The sequence below is a fragment of the Lygodium microphyllum genome, chromosome 29, assembly GCF_053477565.2.
Source record: "Lygodium microphyllum isolate KBCC chromosome 29, Lygodium_microphyllum_v1.1.10, whole genome shotgun sequence".
Taxonomy (NCBI): Eukaryota; Viridiplantae; Streptophyta; class Polypodiopsida; order Schizaeales; family Lygodiaceae; genus Lygodium; species Lygodium microphyllum.
Genome location: NC_141163.1, coordinates 123,408,142 through 123,429,220, shown reverse-complemented (window position 1 = coordinate 123,429,220; position 21,079 = coordinate 123,408,142). Strand labels below are relative to the sequence as shown.

General features: G+C 43.4%; 1 protein-coding gene across 14 annotated transcripts in view; it reads right to left on the bottom strand.

Moving 5' to 3' along the window:
- The window catches only part of ITPK4 (inositol 1,3,4-trisphosphate 5/6-kinase 4), a 145,814-nt gene that overhangs the window by 106,439 nt on the left and 18,296 nt on the right, over positions 1-21,079 (bottom strand). For 13 of the 14 annotated variants that reach the window (XR_015689479.1, XR_015689478.1, XR_015689473.1 and 10 more), the window contains exons 3-5: positions 7,812-8,013; positions 7,205-7,290; positions 6,480-6,548 (exon numbers count right to left, since the gene is read on the bottom strand). Coding sequence is in view for 4 of the 14 variants with exons in the window: in XM_087671456.1 (XP_087527582.1) it covers positions 6,480-6,548; positions 7,205-7,290; positions 7,812-8,013 (357 nt within the window). In the remaining 10 variants the exon portion in view is untranslated. The remainder of the gene's footprint in view (positions 1-6,479; positions 6,549-7,204; positions 7,291-7,811; positions 8,014-21,079) is intronic. The other variant, XR_015689480.1, reaches the window with a different exon arrangement.

The following is a 21,079-nucleotide window of genomic DNA, read 5'->3' as shown; positions in this document are numbered from 1 at the left end:
TTTAAGGCTTGTACTTTGTACTTTCATTACACTCTTTGGTAATTGCATTGGGAATCGTATTGTGTCCTCTCGCTCTCTTCACTGTCAACTCTATACTCTCAACTGAGCTTCGATCCTCCATAGCTTACATTTGGTATCAGAGCTAGGATTCAACTTAGATTCAGCTCGGTCCATCTTAGCCTCTCTGCAGACTCGTTTGCTTCAGCTTTCACCACGGCCTGCTGTAGCTCCCACAGTCTCCAGCCCTCCCACCCTGTCCAACTAAGCCCCGCCAGCAGCCAGCGCCTGGCCATCACCACCTGCAGCGCCTGCAAATCTTCCCAGCCATCTCCAGCGCCAGTAGTGCGAATGCTCTCAACCCTGCGCCCTGCGCAGCCTGGGTTTTTGCATTGATTGTGTTGCTGAGCACTGTTTGTGCATTGGACAGTTTTGGCAGAGTGTGACACAGATTTGTCAATTACAGTGTGGTGCAAGGTTGTCACGTCCGATTGCGTCCGATTAGTACAGTCTGATCCTAGTACCGTACTAATCGGACTAATAAGTCTTGGACCTACGTCCGATGAAAGAAAAAATACATATAATTTTAAAGGGAGAACTTGAAAGGACGAATAAGATGGTGGGGGAGGGGAGATTTTTATAGAAAGGGAGAGAGCTTTGGGGTTTAGGGTTGGGGTCCGGGGAGGGAGAGAGAGAGAGAGAGATATCAAGGCAATTTCCTCTGTGTCTTTGCCATGACTTTTGTAACTTTTTTGTCGTTTAGTACTTTGTAATATAACATCCATTACAAAAAAAAAAAAAGAGATCAAATTCTGAAATTTAAATGGTGGCCCATCATCCACGGGAGAGGATGGTTGCATTGTGCCATAATCCATTGTGTGTGTATGAGAGAGAGAGAGAGAGGGAAGGAGAGTGAGTTTTTAAATTTGTTAGTTTAAAACTTTAATCTTTAATCTTTTCTCTTGAGTCTTTGTGTAAGAGAAAGAAAAGAAGAATAGAGAAGATTCAAGAAAGAAATGAAGAAAAGAAAGGTAAGAAAGAAAACAAAGAAAAGAAAAAAGCGGGTTACATGGCCTAAAAATGGTCAAAAAAGTGACCATTTGTTGGCCACAGGGCCTAGGTGTATGGGACCTACTGCCCACGTAACGGTCGACCGTTAGGAGTCCGAGGTCGGCAGACATGGCACAATCAGGCGACTCATCAGCGGGGAACGGACCGGACGGGTCTGGACGGGACCGGACTTGGTGGACGAGACTGGACGGGTCGGACAAGTTGACCCGTCCGTCGAACGTGGATAACTTGGGCGTGGTGCATGCTTTACCTCTTGCTCTTGTGCTCTTTGAAACAGTGACATTTACTATGGCCAATCAAGGACAGAGTGATGTATTCACGTATGTATCCAAGAAGGATAGATTGGACAGCAATAATTATTCACTCTAGTCTTTCATGATGAAGAATGTGCTAATTGCAAAAAATCTATTATGTTAGTGGTGAGAAAGTCCATCTTGGAGTTGTGGAACCTGCAACCCCTCCTACAGGAAGACATGGTCAAAGGCCTGCTCCAGCTTGGCCACTTCCCAAGAGATTAGCAGCACAAAAGGCTTGGGACACACGGGATGCTCAAGCATTATCACACTGATTGCATTGGCAATTCAGCGGTCTATAATCCCACACATACAATCTGCAACTGTGATCCCACAATATTATCCTTGCCCCGAGTGTATGAAATGTCAAAGTCACAGTTTTGTAAGGTTGCTACCCATCGCCTTTGCTTAGGAGTCAAAGTGGACTGAGTCAAGAAGTACTAGAGGACTCGGTGGTCGCTTTTCACTTGGAAGCAGTTGCCATACAAATAGTGGTGTCATTTCTTGATGGCATGGAGGATAGCCAACATCTCCTGGTCATATACATTCATTTGCATCTCCTTCTCATCAAGTTTGCAGCTCTTAAATGCAATCACACCATGCTCTTACAACAATATTGCACCAATACCCTGGCCACTGGCATCACAATGAATGGTAAACAGCTTAGAGAAGTCAGGGCAAACAAGGATGGGGACTGAAGTAAGCACGTCCTTTAGCTGTTTAAAGCTATGATCAACAGTGGCATCCCAAAAGAATGACTCCTTTTTTAAGCAATTAGTCAAAGGTGTTGCAATGGTGGTATAGTGCTTAATGAAGCGTCTATAGAATGAAGAGAGACCGAGGAAGCCACGCAAAGAAGTGGTGGTGGAAGGAGTGGGCAAGTCTCTAACACAATGTACCTTCTTCAGGTCAGCCTATATGCCATTTTTGCTCACAATGTGTCCCAAGTACTCCACAGATGTCTGCATGAATGTGCATTTGCTCTCCTTAGCAAAGAGTCGATGCTCTCTCAATATGTCAAACACTCTTCTAACATGTGTCAAGTGCTCCTTGGATGACTTGCTGTAAATGAGGATGCCATCAAAGAAAACAAGCATAAATTTGAACAAAAAAGATTGTAGGATTTTGTTCATGAGGCTTGGAAATGTGGCAGGGGCGTTAGTCAACCCAAAAGGCATCACTAGGAAATAGTAAAGTCCACGATCAGTCCTAAAGGCCGTTTTGACCTCATCTCCCTCCCTCATACAAATCTGATGGTAGCCAGAGCGCAAGTCAATCTTAGTGAAAAAGCATGCCCCTTTCAACTCATCCAGCAAGTCGTCAATCCGTGGGATGGGATAGCGGTTCTTCACCGTGATTTTGTTCAAGTCTCTCTAGTCAATGCACATGCGAAAGGAGTTATCTTTCTTCTTGACTAATAGGACAAGGGATGCATAGGGGGAAGAACTCGGTTAAATGAAACCCATTTCGAACAACTCCTTGACTTGCTTTGCAACCTCTTCACACTCACACTTGGAGAGTCAGTAAGGGGGCTTGTTTACTGGATTAGAATGGGGTTCTAAGTCAAGTGGGTGGTCCACTTGTCTCTTAAGAGGAAGGGTTGTAGGCATCTGAAATAGGTCATTGTATTCCTCAAGTAAGGCCTACCAAGCTGAATCATTAGATATTGTAGAGGGCTAATCGGAATTGTCCTTATTCAATTGCAAACGAGCTGAAAATCAGCATGATCATAAACTCCCTCTAGGTGAATAGGCTGTCCATGCATCATAAACTCCATGTAAAGCTAAGAGAAGTCCATAGCAATTTTCCCCGATTGTTTCATCCAATCACAGCTCAAGACAACATCAATGGGGCCCATATCTAGGGCAATCACATCAATCAGTGCCACATAATATTCAGCCAAGCATAAGGGAACTGCGGAACATACATGTGTGCTGATTTCTTCTTCTCCATTTGCTACTTGGACCTTCAAGGGGTGGTGTAGTGCCATAGGGGTGCATTTCAACCGATCAATGGCTGATTTATTGACAAAATTGTGAGTGCTACCACTATTCACAAGGATGAAGACATGCTTTCCATTGATATTGCCTTGAATGTGAAGGGTGCTGGGGCTTCGGGAACCCATCCAAGCATCCAAAGAGATCGAGCAAAGGGAAGTGATAGGTGGGTGGGATGTCAAATCAAGTATCCGTGATGGATCGCTGCCCGGGTCGAAGGGAAACCCATCCTCCGAGTCATAGAACTACTCGTGATCAACATCCTCCGCAAGCTCAGCTTGGTCAATGGGCAGGTCATCCTTATCATTGTGTCAATCTTCCATGACATACATGCTATGAACTTTGACCTTGGCTGTCTTGTATGGGCATTTGGAGGCATAATCTATAGTACACTTATCTCCACACTTAAAGCATTGGCTCTTTTCCTTCTGTTCCTTCACAACACATCCAGTGAAATGAACTGTTGGCTGTTGGATCCATGGGAAGGTGATGCAGTGGACTGTTTATTTTCAGAATACTCATTCTCAACATTAGAGCCCAATGCTATCCCAAAAGTGCCCATTTTTCTTTCAACATGGAAGACGGGGTAAGTGGTACTTTGGGGTTGTTATTGGGCATAGAAGTGCCCCGAAAATCACCTTTGTATGGGACTGATCGTGAAGGAATGCGGAGCTATCCAACAACTTGCTGAAAATGTTCATTCTTACGGTACTTTCTTGCATCTCTCTCAACTAATTCAATTCCATCAAACAGTGTGGTAGGTTTTTGAGCCATGACATCTGCCTATAGGCTCGGTTCCAACCCATAGATATACTTGTGCAATTTAGCATCATCGCTAATGCTCTCCACATACATGGTCAAGTTCATGAACTGATTTGTGTATTCACATACAGTGAGGTTACGTTGGTCAAGAGAGTACCATCGTCTTGCCAACTGCTCTTTTTCCACAGGGGACACAAAAACTTGGACCATATGCATTTTAAAATCTTCCCGGTCAATGAACTGCTGATTCTCTCGATTGATATAGCGCCACCATGTGTGGGCAAATCTTTCCAAGTGGAGAGATTAAAAAAGGATTTTCTGATCATCAGTGCGAGGGAAGATATATAAGTAGGACTCCAACTTGGACGTCCATTCCTCTATGTCAGATGGTGAGAGGGATTGCCCATTGTACTTTGTGAGGATGATCTTGTCACACAATTCATTAGGGCCATGCTGCCCGTGAAACCCTTGTTATCCATACATCCCGTGGTGGCCATACATGCCTTGCTGTCCATACATCCCATGTGATACATTAAGCCCATGTTGTCCATTATAACCATGCTGTCCATGATTGCCAGGTTGGCCATTTGTACCATATTGTCCTTGATGGGGCTGATTCATATGGGGTGCATGGGGGCTCCTAGGGAGAGCAGGGAAAATTCGACCAAGGGTGGGAAAAGGCCTCAAATGGGTGTTGGCTGCATGGTGGACGGGGGAATTCAACAAGGGCTCATCATGCCCATGAGAGGGTTCATCTCGTAGGTGGAAGGGGGAAATTCCCTTAGCACAAAGTATACCCTGTGGACCATGCAACGGTTCCTAATGTGGAGAATGTCTAGACTCACACCTAGAGTCATTGGCCTTCTCTTGGGATAAAGCAGTCGCTAATTGAGTAACAAGAGTAGCAAGCTACTCCAAGGTTTGTTGAATCTTCCAATTTGAGAGAGCCATGTGCTCGATCACTTCATCAAACTTGGACATCATTTGGCAGTGGTTGGTGACCATATCATAAGAGAGAGGAGAAGAGCTGAAGAGAGAGAAAGAGAGCAAGGAGAAGAGAAAATAAGTCTAAAAGAGGAGAGAGAAAGACAAAAAAGAGGAGAGAAGGAAGGAGGAAGCCATGGAAGCAAGAGATGAAGGTGAAGAGTATAATCTTGATAATAACTAATTGCCCTAATCTGGGGCTCTTACACCTTATATACCCCGGTCAATGTGACTGGGTGTCTAAACCCTAGTCGGTGTATATCCCGCTTGTTACACTCTCCAAGTATCAAGCATGGCAAAAGTTTTGAATGGTTGTGTCAAACTCAAAACATTCCACCATGAGGCCTGGGAAGTAGTACACCCATGAGAAATGCCGATACCCTCAATAAAGAACCTACAATTGTCTGTCCAAGGATGATGCTGAACACATAAAGATTGCAAGAGGACAAACCACAAGGCTGTCATATGAGTTTTGATATCCAACAAGGCAGCACCTTCCAACCGTTTTGCCATAGTAACATGTTGCGAGGATACCCACACTTGACCCAGATGATTTCCTTGCTTTTCCTAGAGCATAAAGCAGATGGGCTGCACTAATTATTGCAATGACTTTTGCATCCAAGGAAGCAAAGGCAAGAAACAAGAGATCGTGATGATCATGATTGTTTGTGCCAGTTTCAGTCACACAAGTAAAGGCCAACCCTAGGATTTCCAATACATAAGCTTATCATGAATGCATGAAGACATCCAATCCAATGGATCCTTAAGCTGGTCAACATATGCTGAAAACAGTTCATTACGCAAGCCATCCCAACTAGATCTTTTCCTACACAGCCTCAATAACATCCATCTCCATAAAATCTGCCCATTCAAGCTTCACCTGGTTACACACCATGTCTAAAATATAATGACACGCAACATGAACAGCAGCAATGAGAATTTCTTGTAGACCCAACAAAGAATCATATACTCTAGACACATCTGAATTACTGAGGCTCAGTAACCACAATGCCTTGTGTATCCAACAAGCGGACACTATTTGCACTTGCATATTTTTTAAGAAGGCAAGCAAAAAGCTGATGAGTTTGGCAATTGTTATTATGCAAAGCATCCAAATGGACCAATAGTTTATACTTTGCATATTGCTCATCCAAATCAGTTCTAGAATAAGGCCATCACATCCATTTCCATTTACCAAGAGAGTGCAAAGCATTATTCAATTTAACACACACACATATAGAGACGCATTCACACACACATACATATATGCACACGTACATGCATGTGCTCATCACATTGAGAGATTTTGTAACTTAATGGAAAACATATTAACATTTTCTTACCAAAAAACAATGGATGTGACTAAAGATTCTACCTTGATAAGATCAACTTCCCGACTCCACTTCATGGTATACGCTACAACAAACACTTCATGACATATTGCCTATTTACAAATTAGACAAACCTTGTTAATCTTTGCCATTGGACAGAAACTATTAAAAGCATAAAGGCCACAATCAAAGCTTCTTTTCAAACAAAATTATTGACATCTATTCTCATAAGTTACCAAAATTAGGATATGTATGCAAGCATTATGATCCCATAAGATACTAGTCACATGACGCACAATTATGAAACTCATTGTGAATAAAAAATTCAATAATTTTCTTAAATGCACACAGTTTTTCTATTTCTTTTTATGACAACCTGACACCACATAAGGTGTGACAGTTTTGGTGTCATGGACTCTTTTTCTCCTTCAGATATGGTGCACAACAGCTCATCTATACTACACCTTTCTCTAACATGGGAGATATTCTCCCTTCTGAAATTTCTGGTAAGCACTGGATTCAAGTAAAGTTATTGATTGCGTATACCCAACTAAGATTTAAAATAGTCAAGCATCGCAAATTTTCAAGTAGTACTTACAGGACTGCACATTCCTACCAAACCATACTAGAGTTCATCTTTGCATACGTTTAAGCATGAGGCTTCATAAATATGATGAAAATTCAAAAATTGAGTGCAGTCTTACTGTGTCAGGAGACAAAAAGAACCTCATGATATTTTCCTTGGAATATTTGGCAACTGCAGGAATACCTTGTTTATGCTTGCAATTTGATAAAAGATGTCTTCAATACAGTTGATATGTCTAACAGTAACTGCTCCTTGTGAGCTTGTGCGGCCTGTAATATGCCATTATAACAAAATGGCATAGCCATATCTCATGTCAATGCACATATTCAAAAAACGTCAATCAAATCTCCACACAAACAAAAAACTTTGTCGGTCCCCAAATACGCATGCATGTTGCCATCTATAAATAGCAACTAACAAATGAATAGATCATATCAAAACTTTAAAAACCTATTTAGTAATTACACTGCCTGGGTTAAATCTACATGTCTTGACTCTTAAGTTTTAATACAACAATGCAGCAGGATAAAAATGAGCACGCAAATCATTTTGTTTCAAGACATTTATGACATGAAACTTAATCAATCTAATTTGACAAACCAAAAGGGCTGAATAAGCTGTTACAGAACTTGGTAAAAGGGATGTCCAGGATGGAATCAACAAAAAGAATCCAGGAATGTGACACTTATAAAATAGGTTAAGTCCAGCATAATTAGTCAAAATAAGAAGAGCTAACAACCTCTAAATGCATCCTCTCAATCTTCACAAAAAACATGAAAAACCAAAATACCTGATGTGAGACATATATGCCATCCCTGACTCAGAAGTCCATCCAAAAGAACTGCTGGTAATGAGGAGGTCACAAATAGACAGCTATTAGCAGACATTGCCCACTCTGAGATAAACTTTTCCAGAGCTGTATTGAGCCCATCGTGTTCCGAGTTTCCTATTATAAGCATTGGCCATGAAGCAGTCAAATTCACAAGCATTTCCTGTACAAAAGAAAGGTTCAGCTCAGTCCATCTGAATACAGATGTAACAGTGCAACAAACACAAAAATATTGGGACCCAACGGTGGCAGTGATTTTGGCGTCCATAAACAATCAACTCTATTATACTCAAATTTACAGCAATGCTTGGAAAAATTTAATCAAGACGGTCAAAACGATTAACATGACTCAAACATTAAAACAGTTGGATAATTATTGTGCTGCGAAAAGCGAAAGCCTAACAAAAAGCTCCACACCTCATTAAAATCCGCACCTCATTAAAATCATATTAGCATATTCTCCTAAAGAAATTAAAACAAACCCCATTAAAAAATATTCCACATGTTGTAGCCAGCTACTGGTTCAGCCTCTGCTTCTGGTGAATCAAATGGGGCTCGATTGATTTCTACTAGATAGGAAATAAAAAATATAATTGATACAAGAAACAAGAGAATACGAAACCATATCTGCTCTTACACCATAACAATCTCACTAAAATTACACTGAACTCTTCTATCGCGGGGTTCAGCTTTTCATTAACATAGGATTATTTGTTAGTCACATTGCGTTTGCTGGCTGTTTCCCTCTCGACTTCAGATCTTAGCACCCAAAGTCTGTCCATACAAACCTATGGCCTGTATTCGGAGTTTCCTTGAGGTTGGTTAGGCTTGAGGCCACCCTAGCCCATTGAGTGCTCTATCCCAAACCATAAACATTGTACGCTCTACTGCAATAGATTTCGCAGATAACCAGCTATAAAAGCATTTCTACATCTTTATGAAACGTGGACTGGAATGTGGCCGTTCTTCACCCAATGCCATTTTGACCTCGATGTGTGAAAAGCGCCTTTTTCTGCCATAGGTACTAGAAATTGCTAGGAGACATGGTTGGACAATCCGGATTGTTTTCGCATAATGCTGCAATCACATCACATTGATGACCGTAAATCACCGCTATGAGGCTGAATTCCATCAAGTAGCACTTTTTTGGAGTAGACAGGCTCTAAAATTGCATCTTTAGAATAAAATCCAATAAAAAAAACTCCCTAGCCATGCCCGAAGTCATTACCTCAACCACGAGAAGGGGGATCTTTAGTCCATTATAAAGGATTTATCAGTCTATTGGCATGGCCATTGTTTACTTACTTTGCCCTTTTGATCATTAAGCTGCCCTAATAGCGCCATAGCAAGATCAACTTGGCGCGATTAAGTTTTGATTTTGATCTCATTTTGTTAAAATCATATGGGATTCTAGCAAAGCCACATCTTTTTTTCTTTTTTTTGTTTTGGGGGGGGGGGGGGGGGGGCGCGGGGGGGGGGGGCGCATTTGCACTCGTTACTCACTCAACAGGGCACAAATAGGTAACACGATATGTGAGAGCAAGGTATATTATTGTATTATTCAATCAAAGAAACAGTACAACATAGGCATATCCCAGGATTACACCCTCGTGACGCCGCACATAAGAGGGTTCACCACTGGGTATAGGAAATCACACGTAGAGTGGAAACCAAGCAGGGCTCGGAGTCACTACTCCTCCCTATATAGGTATTTCCGGTAACAACGCCATGGTATAGCTACAAAGCCCTTACACTCACCCTCGCTTGCTGGATTGTTGTCCTTAGCAACCTAAGGGTAACGTTCATTGTGACTCATCCGCGATCTTAACACAACGTTTGCTAACAAGCTGACCAATGTCTGCTGGTCTAGGACTTGGTGAGACATTCGCGAGGTCTTAAAATAGTCTATGCTATCAGACTGGTCAGTGTCTGCCACACTAGGACTTGGGGGTCTTAATACTGCTTTTTCTAGCAAGCTGGTCAGTGTCTACCCATCTAGACTAGGTAGGGGCCCTTTGGGTTTATTGTTTGGGTCAACCCTCGACTCAGGTACATTTGAGGAGTGGAGGCATTACTGGGCCTATGATTTGGGGACCATTTTTTTGTGAAGGCTTGAGAGGCGTTGGAAGGATTGGTGGGATTCTCCTTGAGCGAGATGGCGAAGTTGTCTTTGCCACATTCGTGCGTCTCCACTTTCGAAATCCAAGTGGCTTCCTTGAGAGGACGCCCGTGCCACTTGGTGAGATACTCAGGGTATTCTTTTTGTTCCCGGCGTCGAAGGAATGCTTCTACTTCAAAGGGGCCGTTGGAATGGAGCATTGGTACGTGCCGCCTCCATTGGTTGTCGAGGTAGAACCTGCGCAGAAGACGAGCATGAAAAGCATTATGAACATAGACACTTTCTGGTAGGTTGAGTTTATAGGTGACTTCGTTCAACACTTAAGTGATGCGGTAGGGTCCATAGTAGCAGTGATTGAACTTGGGGCTCATATTCTTTGGCAGTGACATATTCTTAGAGCTGACCAAGACCATGTCGCCTTTAGTGAAGAGTATGGCCTTTCTCTTTTTGTTGGCCTGCTCTGTCATGGTGATTTTGCTTTGTTCGAGGCTCTACTTGGCCATTGCATTCTAGTCTCTCCATTTCTTCAAGAATTCCTTTGCATCTTGATCTTCAGCTTTGGCCACTCCAGATGCTAAGGCAAGGGGTGTGATGACTTCTTTTCCTATGGCCAATTCAAAGGGTGTGTAACCTATGGCAGAGTGGATGGAGTTGTTGTAGTGGAATTCCAGCACATCGAGGTACAAGGCCCAATCCTTTTGGTCCACCAAAGCATAACTCCTAAGATAATCTTCAATGCCTTGGTTGACTCTTTCTGTTTGCCCATCTGTCTCAGGATGGAAGGATGGTGAGAATCGCAACTGTGTTTCCATGGACTTGAAGAGTTCCTTCCACATGTCACTCATGAATCTTCCATCTCTATCTAACACTATGGCTAAGAGTAGGCCATGTAGCTTGAATACATGTGTAAAGAAGAGGCGGGCTACCTCTTTGGCATTCAATTGTGGTTTGGCACGGATGAAGTGGGATTTCTTGGATAAGTAGTCCACCACTACAAAAATGATGGTGTATCCATGGGATTCGGGGAGCTCCACAATGAAATCCATGCTAATTACATCCCATGGGCGGCTAGGTACTAGCATAGGTTGAAGCAAGCCGGTTGGCTTAGAGCATGGTACCTTGACGAGTTGGCAAGTAGGACATGTCTTGATGTAGTCAATCACTTCTTCCTTCATGTTGCGCCAAAAGAACTGCTTCCTAAGGGCCTCCAGTGTCTTGCTCTATCCTTTGTGTCCTCCTAGTTTTCCATCATGTATTTCATGTAAGATGAGTTTCTTCAGCTCCACATTGTTGGGGATATACAATCTCTTTCCTATAAATAGAATTCCCTCCTTGAGGGTGTACATTCCATGCGGTGTCTTGTCAGCTTCCACATCTTGTATAATTTTGTGCATGTCTTGGTCCTGTTCCAAGGCTTCCTTCGCTAATTCCATGAAGTTGCTATTGACCACACTAACCGCTTTCAAGTCAGCTTTCCGGCTCAAGGCATCTGCTATCTTGTTGGTGGAGCCGGGCTTGTGTTTTATCTCCAAGTCAAATTCGGCTAGGAAGTCTAGCCAGCGAGCTTGTTTGGCTGATAGCTTGGGTTGGGATTGGAAGTATTTGAGGGAGATGTTGTCGGTGAAGACTATTGTGTGTTTATCTTGAACATAGTGCTTCCATTTTCTGAGATAGTGGATGACTACGAGCATTTCCTTCTCATGTGTGCTCCACCTGGTTTCAGCATCTGTAAACTTCTTGGATTCATAAGCTATGGGGTAGCCTACTTGCACCAGTACTCCCCCAATGCCATAGTGGGATGCATTTGTGGAGATCTCAAAGGGTTCGATGAAGTTGGGGACTTTCAAGTTAGGGGTTTGACTCATGCATTTCTTCATCCATTCAAAAGCATCCTGTTGCTCCCTACCCCATGTAAAAGTATTGTCTTCCTTGGTGTGGAGGGATAGGGGTGTGGTGATGAGGTTGTAATCCTTAATGAACCTTCTGCAAAATATTGTAAAGCTGAGGAACTCCCGCACTTCCCTTACAGTCTTTAGTACAGGCCATTTTTGAACAGCTTCCACTTTCTTGGGGTCCACTTTGATACCATCTGCTCCTACAATGAAGCCTAGGAATTCTAACTCTCTTACTGCAAACTCACATTTTTCTAGTTTGGCATATAGCTTATGTTGCCGCAACTTCTCAAAAACTAAGCATAAGTGCTACTTGTATTCTTCTAAGGTTTTGCTATAGACTAGTAGATCATCAATGTAGATAATGACAAACACATCTATCTCGGGTCTAAAGATTCCATCCATGAGGCCACAAAATGTACCTGGTTAAAACTACCACATCTAGTGCGAAAAGTTGTTTTTGGAATATCTTCTTCTGCTATGCGAATTTGGTGGTAGCCTGACTAAGGTCCATGCGGCTAAAGTACTTGGCTCCGTGTAGTCTATCTAAGAGGTCCTCCACTAGGGGCATGGGATATTTGTTTTTTATGGTGATTTTATTAAGGGCCCTATAATCTACACATAGTCTGAGCCCCCATCCTTCTTCTTAACAAACAACACTAGGGCACCAAAGGGGGATTTGCTGGGGCAGATGAAACCTTGTTCTTCTAATTCATGCAGATGTTTCTTCAATTCCATGAGTTCTATGTGATTCGTTCGATAAGGGGCTCTGGCTTGTGGGGCGGATCCTAGAATGAGCTCGATTTTGTGATCCACATCTCTTCTGGGTGGGAGGCCCTTGGGTAGTTCTGTCGGCATTACATCTTTGAACTCCTCGAGTATTTCTGTCACTTCAGTGCTGCTGGTTTGGGGTTTAGGCTTCTTAGTGGTCTCCTGCTCAATGGGTCAAATCATACACAGATAGACCATGTCTCCTTGCTTAACGGATTTCTCCACTTGCTTGGCACTGCATGTCATGATACGTGGTCTAATAGGGTTCACTTGACACGATGTTGCTTGGGTTGGCACCCCTAGTTGATTTGCGCTTGACTTCACTGTTTGGTAAGCAGCTCCAGGCTTGTTCTCCTTCATTTGCACTTTGATTGGTGTTCTACTTGGTAACTGCATTCTTTCACAAGGTACTCTAACGCCTTCTCCTTGCATATCTAGCATCATCTCATTCACTCCCTTTCCAAACAATGCAATGACATATTTATCATAGAATTCCAAGCCTAAGATAACTTCAAAATCATCCATGGGGATTACTAAGAAGTTGAGCTTTGCTTTCCATTTCTTGGCTTCTACTTGTACTGCAAAGACCTGTTTCACTTCTTTGACCTCTCCTTGTGCAAGTGTTACTGTCAATCCTTCTAGGGCCTTGGACAATTTCAATCCATGTTTGGTTGTGCACTCCGGTGTGATAAAGTTGTGAGTGGTCCCTATGTCCACCATAATAGCTTGATTCCCTTCACTCACTCTGCCTTTGACGTATAGGTGGTGGACTGTTGCTACCTAGTGGCATTCACCTTCGACCCGCTTGACGAGGTTGTCTTCCACGGGGAATCTGTTTTAATAGTGTGGTCCTCCGCATTTGAAACGTATGATTCCCTGGTTGGGCCTAGGGGTCTTCACCATGATGTGTTTGATCCGGTGGGACCATATGATGCACTTGGAGTCGGCCTGTAGTGGTTGTTCCCCCATCTGCCACTTGCTCCTCTTGGTACTAATGTGGATTGTGACACGGCTGGTGTTATGATAGCAGTGTCTCCGCGTCTCCATGAACTGGCCTCTAGGAGCATTGGGTCTCGGGATCCATGAGTTATTGTTGAGGTTGGTGTTGAATCTATTCTGGTTCCCGTGGGCCATCTTCTTGCCTTCCAAATCCACTAGTCTTTCAGCCATTCTCATGGCCTCAACTAAGCTGGTTGTCTCTCCTACCTCTCTACGTCTCTTCTAGCCCATTCTTGCAACTCAAATAAGAATCCATGCAGTTTGGTATCAATGTCTATGTTGGGCAGTTGCAGCATGATTTACTTGTATTTGCTGATGTACTCCATCTTCCCTTGCATTTGCTTGAGGTTTCTTCATTCATCTCTGACTTTGAATTTTTCCATCTTTGGAACAAAGTAATCTTTGAGTTCTTCTTGGAGTTCCTCCCATGAAAAGATGGTATGTCCCTACTCCTGTTCCAGCAAGTACCAACTAGTAGTGCCCTCCTCCAAGTAGATGGCTGCCACCTCTACCTTCCTATCTTCGGTGATCCTGGCATATTTCAAGTATCTGTCCACCTCTGCGATCCACTTCTTCAGAACTAACCTGTCTCTCTCTCCTTTGTACTTGGCAAGTTGGGGCATCTTGAATTTGCCATAGTCGTCTTCTGAGCTATCACTATCTTGCTCTTCTCTATGGCTGTGCTTCTTGTTCTTCTTCTTGTCCTGCTTCTTACTTCCAGCTTCTACTACCTTCTCCTTGTCTTTTCTTGTATCTTGCACCCTCTTAGAAGTCTCCTCTCTCCCTAATCTATCCATCTCCTCTTGTAGTTTCTGCCTTTTCTCCTCTTCTTACTATTGTAACACCCATTCTCCATAGCCTTGCTCTACTTCTAATTTTCTTCTCCTTTCCTCTTCCTCTTCCTTCATCTGCATGTTCCTCCAAATTGACTCTAGCATGCCTGACATGGCCTCCAACTATCTCTCCAATCCAGCTACCTTCTCCTCTTGAACTACTCTTCTTCCTCTCTTCCATTGTTGGGATGGGTACATTCTCTCTGTCGTCCTCCATGTGGTCGGTGGGGTTGTCGACACGGGGAAGCCGTGTTTCGCCTTTGGGGTGGTGGTTGTGCCACAGGCAAACCGCGTCATATCTTTAAATGGCTGATAGTGTTGAGATTGTCGTGTCGGGGTGTCATGCTAGGGTCAACGCGACATGGTGCGACGCGACGGGGGTTGACGCGACGTGGGGCATCGCGATACGAGGAGACACGAGGTGGGTCGTTTCAGCTCGTTCTCTTTGGGGCACTAGATCTTTTCTCCTGCTTTCGTGAGCACTCCTTCACTCCGAGCAAGAGTTGCTTTGATACCAAGTGTGATGCACCTGCACTCCTTACTCACTCAACACGGCACAAAAAGGTAACACGATATGTGAGAGCAAGGTATACTCTTGTATTATTCAATCAAAGAAACGGTACAACATAGGCACATCCCAAGACTACACCCTCGTGACACCGCACATAAGAGGGATCACCACTGGGTATAGGGAATCACACCTAGAGTAGAAACCAAGCAGGGCTCAAAGTCACTACTACTCCCTATATAGGTGTTTCCGGTAACAACGCCATGGTATAGCTACAAAGCCCTTACAGGGGGGGGATGGGGGGTGGGTTGGATATTGCTAGAGATTTAGAGAAGTGTTTACATGAGATCTCCACCTTCTCAAGAGTCAAGAGACAAAGAGAAGGGATACTCTCCTTGAGAGGGTTGGGGGAAAGGGAAGAGGAAGAGGAGAGGAGGTAGCAATCTTCTAGCCTCCATCAACTACCTCTGACTACTACAACCAAAGAGAAGAGGAGATAGCCTCTTCTCTTCCATCACTATTTGTGATTAGAGTCAAGCCCCACTCTTTGACAAAGGACTTACCTATCTTAGGGGAGATTATCTATACAGATGGCTGCCTCAAAGGGAGACTAGTTTACATTTTGGGAACTATCGTAGGAGATTCAAAGGCAAAGACTATGGCAGGTGAAAACACAAACTTCAAAGGATAAGAATAAGGATAATGAAACCAGTCTTCCTCCTCGAAGAGGGTGGTAATAATCTGATTAATCAATAATTACAACAAGTAATTAAAGCACATAAACTGAAATGCGCAATTTACCACTTCATCTTGGAGAATGGACAACTTTTGCCTCCAAAACAGGCTCAATATTTCTTTATCTTCTATTGCAAATGAATGCTAATCTCCTCCACTGATCCAAGTGCCACTTGCTATCATAAATGACCACCAAGCCTACAAACTAATTTGTCCCTTGGATTGCTGAGGGATTGACCTTCAACTGTGATCCTGGGTGACAAATTCAGTCCCAAATGTTTGCTGGCTGAATGGCCTATTGAATCTCCTGAAATCTCTAACTTTCAATGACTAAAATTCAAGTCTCCAGGCCTTCAAATCTGAGCACCTCCCTGACCAACATAGGAAAGCCTTAGGATACAAATCATACGTAGAATATTGCACGCAATCACTTAGGTCCATCTAGCGCATGTATGTACACACACACTGCACAATGCACGTCACACGCATGCACAGTGCACATACACCTAGTGCACACATATGCATGCATGTTGACCATCCACACACACACACATTGTCACATTACCTTGTAATCATTCACCTGCACACTCAAAACACAATCACACTTTGCATACACAAACATTAAACTCGTCCAAGTTAGTGCACACATTAATCTAGCTTACAGCAGAGATTCATGAAAATCTCCATCTCCAAAGGCTGAATTTGCTGGAAACTGCTGAGGAAGAATGAGACTGAATGCTGAGAAGAGAAAATTTAGACTTCGGTCACAAAGAACAAACTTATCTCTTCTCTGCTGCCCTGCTCTAGCAGCCTCTGGAGCTATGGTCTACAACCAAGGTGCTGCTGCCTGGTCACAAACTCCCTTGCCTCGCTGTCTCCTACTATCCAGAGGCCTTAGGCTGCTGTAGCTTGCTGCTAGTGGTGCTCCTGCTAGCTGCAAAGGGGCCAGAACTATTGGCGACCTGCTCCTACAGCCTCATCCACAACTGAACCACCTAAGAAATGACTCTCCCTCTCTCTATCAACCTCCCATTAGCCTTTCCTCACTTGCATGGGCAAGTTTTGCAGCAGCCTATAACATTCAATTTCCAGCATTATCCAGTTTTATTAAATTATTTTTTCGAATCTTAAGTCTGAAAATTAATTTAATAATTATTATGGCTCAAAAAAATAATCTGACCAGCCAACAATTAGATTGGCTAGGCCAATTTATCACCCAAGTAATCCTCAGCTCTCATTATTCTCAGAACTAGTATTAAGTAATTAATTTATGTCAATTCCCTAGTGTCACCACTAATACTTAATGGCTAATTAAATGTTCTAGGCCAAATTCTAACACCCAAGTACTACCCAATACCTGTCAAGCATCCATCAAATTATTTTCTTTCAATTTTCAACAACTTGCTACACTTTTGCCTTTGGCATCAACTGATATCTTGGGGTCCTAAGTCCCACATTGTGAAATAACTAACCTATATCTCATATGTGCAAGTCACATTTGCACATATGAATAACTCTTTATTCAAATGCTAAGGAAAGCATCAAAATTTCACGTCCTTGAAAAATAAAAAGAAGAAGGACAAACCCGAGAAGGATAAGGATTCCACCTCCCACAAGTGTGGTAAGACTAATCATTGGAAGAAGAACTGCCTAGGAAATGACTAGAAGGAAGACAAGAAGAAGAAATCCAAGAAGAATTCTGAGCCGTCTAGAGCTAATGATACTCCTATGTCATTGACGTTTCTCCACTTGGAGATGTTAAAGAAAGCTTCCTCAAAAAATGCAACATTGATGGTCCCCATTGCTCATGAATGGATCGTGGATAGTGGCACTTCTACTTGACTCCATCCGAAGAAGGCATCAATTGCTTGCGTACAGTGCAAGGCAATGTCTATATTGGAGAAAGCTCTTTCATCCTAGTTCGTAGTGTACGAGAGATTCAGATAGCTAGTCCCCCAGCAATAGATGGTGAACATTTTACCAAATGGGTTGCAAGTGGGGGCAAGCAAATGAAACGTGGTGTCCCCAATGACATTCCTCCAAGGTGGAACATTCCATGTAGGGAACGTTGTCAAAAACGTGGGAGGAAATGTTCCGAAGAAGCAGTCAAAACGTGTTTTCCATTCCTATCCATTAAGGAACAACATTCCCCCATTCCAAGCCCCCATTCCCTCCATTCCATGTTGTTATGCCTAGGACCTGCAAGGCCTCCCACAAGTCCATACAAGCTTGATTGCAACCTTGGCTACAAGCCAATATTTTCATACATGCCATGTTGCGTTCCTAGTTGTGTATCACCAAAGATATTACCCTAGAATTGCTGCAAACCAGGCTGTAAACCAGCACCATAAGTTCCTTGCATACCAGGGCAACCTAACACATTGCCATGGCCTAGAACATTGAACCACATCCAAAATAGCCTAGATGTCTAGATCGTTGTTGCATAGTTGGCTGCTCAAATGCATGCTGAAAATTATTCCTATTGGGTATTTCACTCACACCTCACTTACGCCTACGCTCACATCGGAGTGTCGGTGATCAGTAGGACACTGGGGCACCTTTTACTCTCAATAGGAGAGGTTTTTTACCCTAGAATTATGGTATTATTTCGTATGTGCTTATGACACGCACTTACGGGCACTTACCATGTTCCGATGTGAACACCCCCCTACAACCCTAAGGTTTAAGGGTTGTACCTTGTACTTGAGTTTACACTCTTTCAGTCTATTGCATTGGGTGTTGTGCTTCACTCTCTACTGTCTATTGTTTTCTGTTCTGAGCTTCGATCATGTTGTCCTCTCTCACATTTGGTATCAGAGCATTGGTTCTGCTCTGCTCTACTCAGCTCAGATTCAGCTCAACTTTGCTCAACCTTCTGTTCTCAAGTTCTTGCTCTGCGTCTAGCCAGCTTCATTAGCAATAACCAGCACTAGAAGCGCTCCTGCAGCGCGCGTGTGCCAGCTTGGGAGCCCACTAGCCTACCTATACCTGCAGCTACGCCCTTGACCGGCGAACCCATCTGACACCTCTTGTTCACCCGTCGACTATGCCTCTGTGCTGTTCGTCACGATAGCCAGCAGCTCCTTGCCCAGTGCCACACGTCGCCTGCCAACTGTAGCACCCCCACGTTCGCCAAGTCAGCCGAGCATTGCCTGAACACAAAGGCGCATCTAACATCTGCCGCCTAACACATGCGATAAGCGCCGAAGCATCCGACGTCAGCTCCCCCCCCCCCCCTCCCCACGTAACCTACAGACAGCACGTCAAACAATACATGATTTTTCTGTGGTAAACGTTTTTTTTTTTAAATTCCAACACAAATTTCTGGAAGCAGGGGTTCATACGCAACAAGCACAACATTCAGAAACGTATCTGGGACACATTGGATGCCAAAAAAAAAATTTGGGTACATTCATCAAAAATTTTGGGGCTTTTATGTTTTCTGAGGACATTGACGTATGTACTGCAATTACAGTCATTGATAGACTGTTTTGAACAAATCTGGGGCAAGAAATTTTGGGGATTTTGCTGGTATAGTGTTGCTGAACACTGATTGCACGTTGGACTGCATGCATAACACACAGTTTTGACAGAGTGCACCTCTGTACACTAATTGCAGAAAGTTATTTCATGCAATTTCTAGAAATTTTCAGATTTCCAGTGTAGTCCTGCTTCGACATTGCTCTTTTGCATCTTTTTGGTAATTGAAAATCATGGAAAATCAGGGAGGAGATGTTTTTACCTATATATCCAAGGAGGACAGATTGGATGGAAATAACTATTCACTTTGGTCCTTCATGATGAAGAATGTACTTGTGGCCAAAAATCTTTGGGATTATGTCACTGGAGAAGAAGCTCGACCTGGAGTTGTGGCTCCAGCTACTCCTCCTCAAAAAGGACGTGCACCACGGGCACCTCAGCCTGCTCCACTTCAGCCACTTCCCCAAAGAACAACAGCTCAAAAAGCATGGGATAAACAGAATGCACAGGCTTTGTCGCTGATTGCATTCGCAATTTAGCAGTCAATCATCCCCCACATTCGTTTAGCAACTTCTTCACGAGAAGCTTGGCTAACTTTGGAGCAGATGTTTGCAAGCAAGAATGAAACTCGCATCTCTTTCTTAAAGAAAGAGCTAGAGACATTGAAAATGGATGAAGGTGATTCTATTCAGGATCACTTGAACAAAATTCAGGACTTGCAAGAGCAACTCATGAATGTTGATGAGTACTATTCGGATGCACAGATGATATCCACCACTTGAACTCATTACCTCCTTCGTACTTGGCTTTTCATACGGCCTTAAACCTCACCACGAGGATTGCCGCGCAGCCAATCACTCTTCTTCAGTTAGTCAGTTTGCTTCTAGAGGAGGAGCAAACACAGAGGAATAGTGGTGTGGATGCTATAGCCTCTAAACAAGCTTTTATGGCTAGACAGAAGGGCAAAGGCAGCCAAGTGAAGAATACTCCGCAGAGTTCTGAGACTTCTGGCACATCCCAGGCAAACAAAAAAACAAGGGGGTACACAAGCCAAAAAGGGCAAATGTCATTATTGCAAGAAGCCAGGCCACTACATCACTGAGTGCAAAAAGCGCATTGCCAAAGAGAAGAAAAAAGAGTCACGAATGTCTGTTTCTGATGCTCCTCCCACTGCTACTGATTCCGCATCCTTTGTTGCAAACAGGGACTATTGGTTTTACACATGCAGTTATGACACCTCTTGAGCAGCTCAAGCATTTAGCTCTACTGAGGATGCAGACACTTGGTTTTTTGATAGTGGTGCTTCTATGCATATTACATCTCGCAGAGATTTATTTGCATCTGTTCATGCAGCTCCAGTTGGCAAGTCTGTACAGTGTGCCAACAATGCATTATACCCTGTTAGAGGTATTGGGAAGATTGTGCTCACAGCCATTGATGGCTCTATTCTCCGCCTACAGGATGCTTTATTTGTGCCAGGTATAAAGAAGAATTTGCTCTCTATCTCTTCTTTGGCACGTTGTGGATTGCATGTCACATTTGATGATGACCAATGCATGGTGAGAGACAAAGAACACATGACTTTGGTCTTGACACGCACTTTATGTCATGGGTTATACGAGTTCGATGCTCTTTCAGTTGATCAATCAGCGTATTTGACATCCACTCTTACTCCTGCTATGATACAGGCAAAGTTATGGCATGCTAGGATGGGGCATGTGAACTTTGGCAGCTTGATGCTCTTACAGCGTACGCAGATGCTAGATGGATTACCTCTACTGGAGAGACCTCTTGAGCACTTGTGCGAAGGATGTATTTTGGGAAAAATGCATTGTTTTTCGTTTCCCCGTGATGTTGCTTTTAGAACAACAACCAGGTTGCAATTAGTGCAT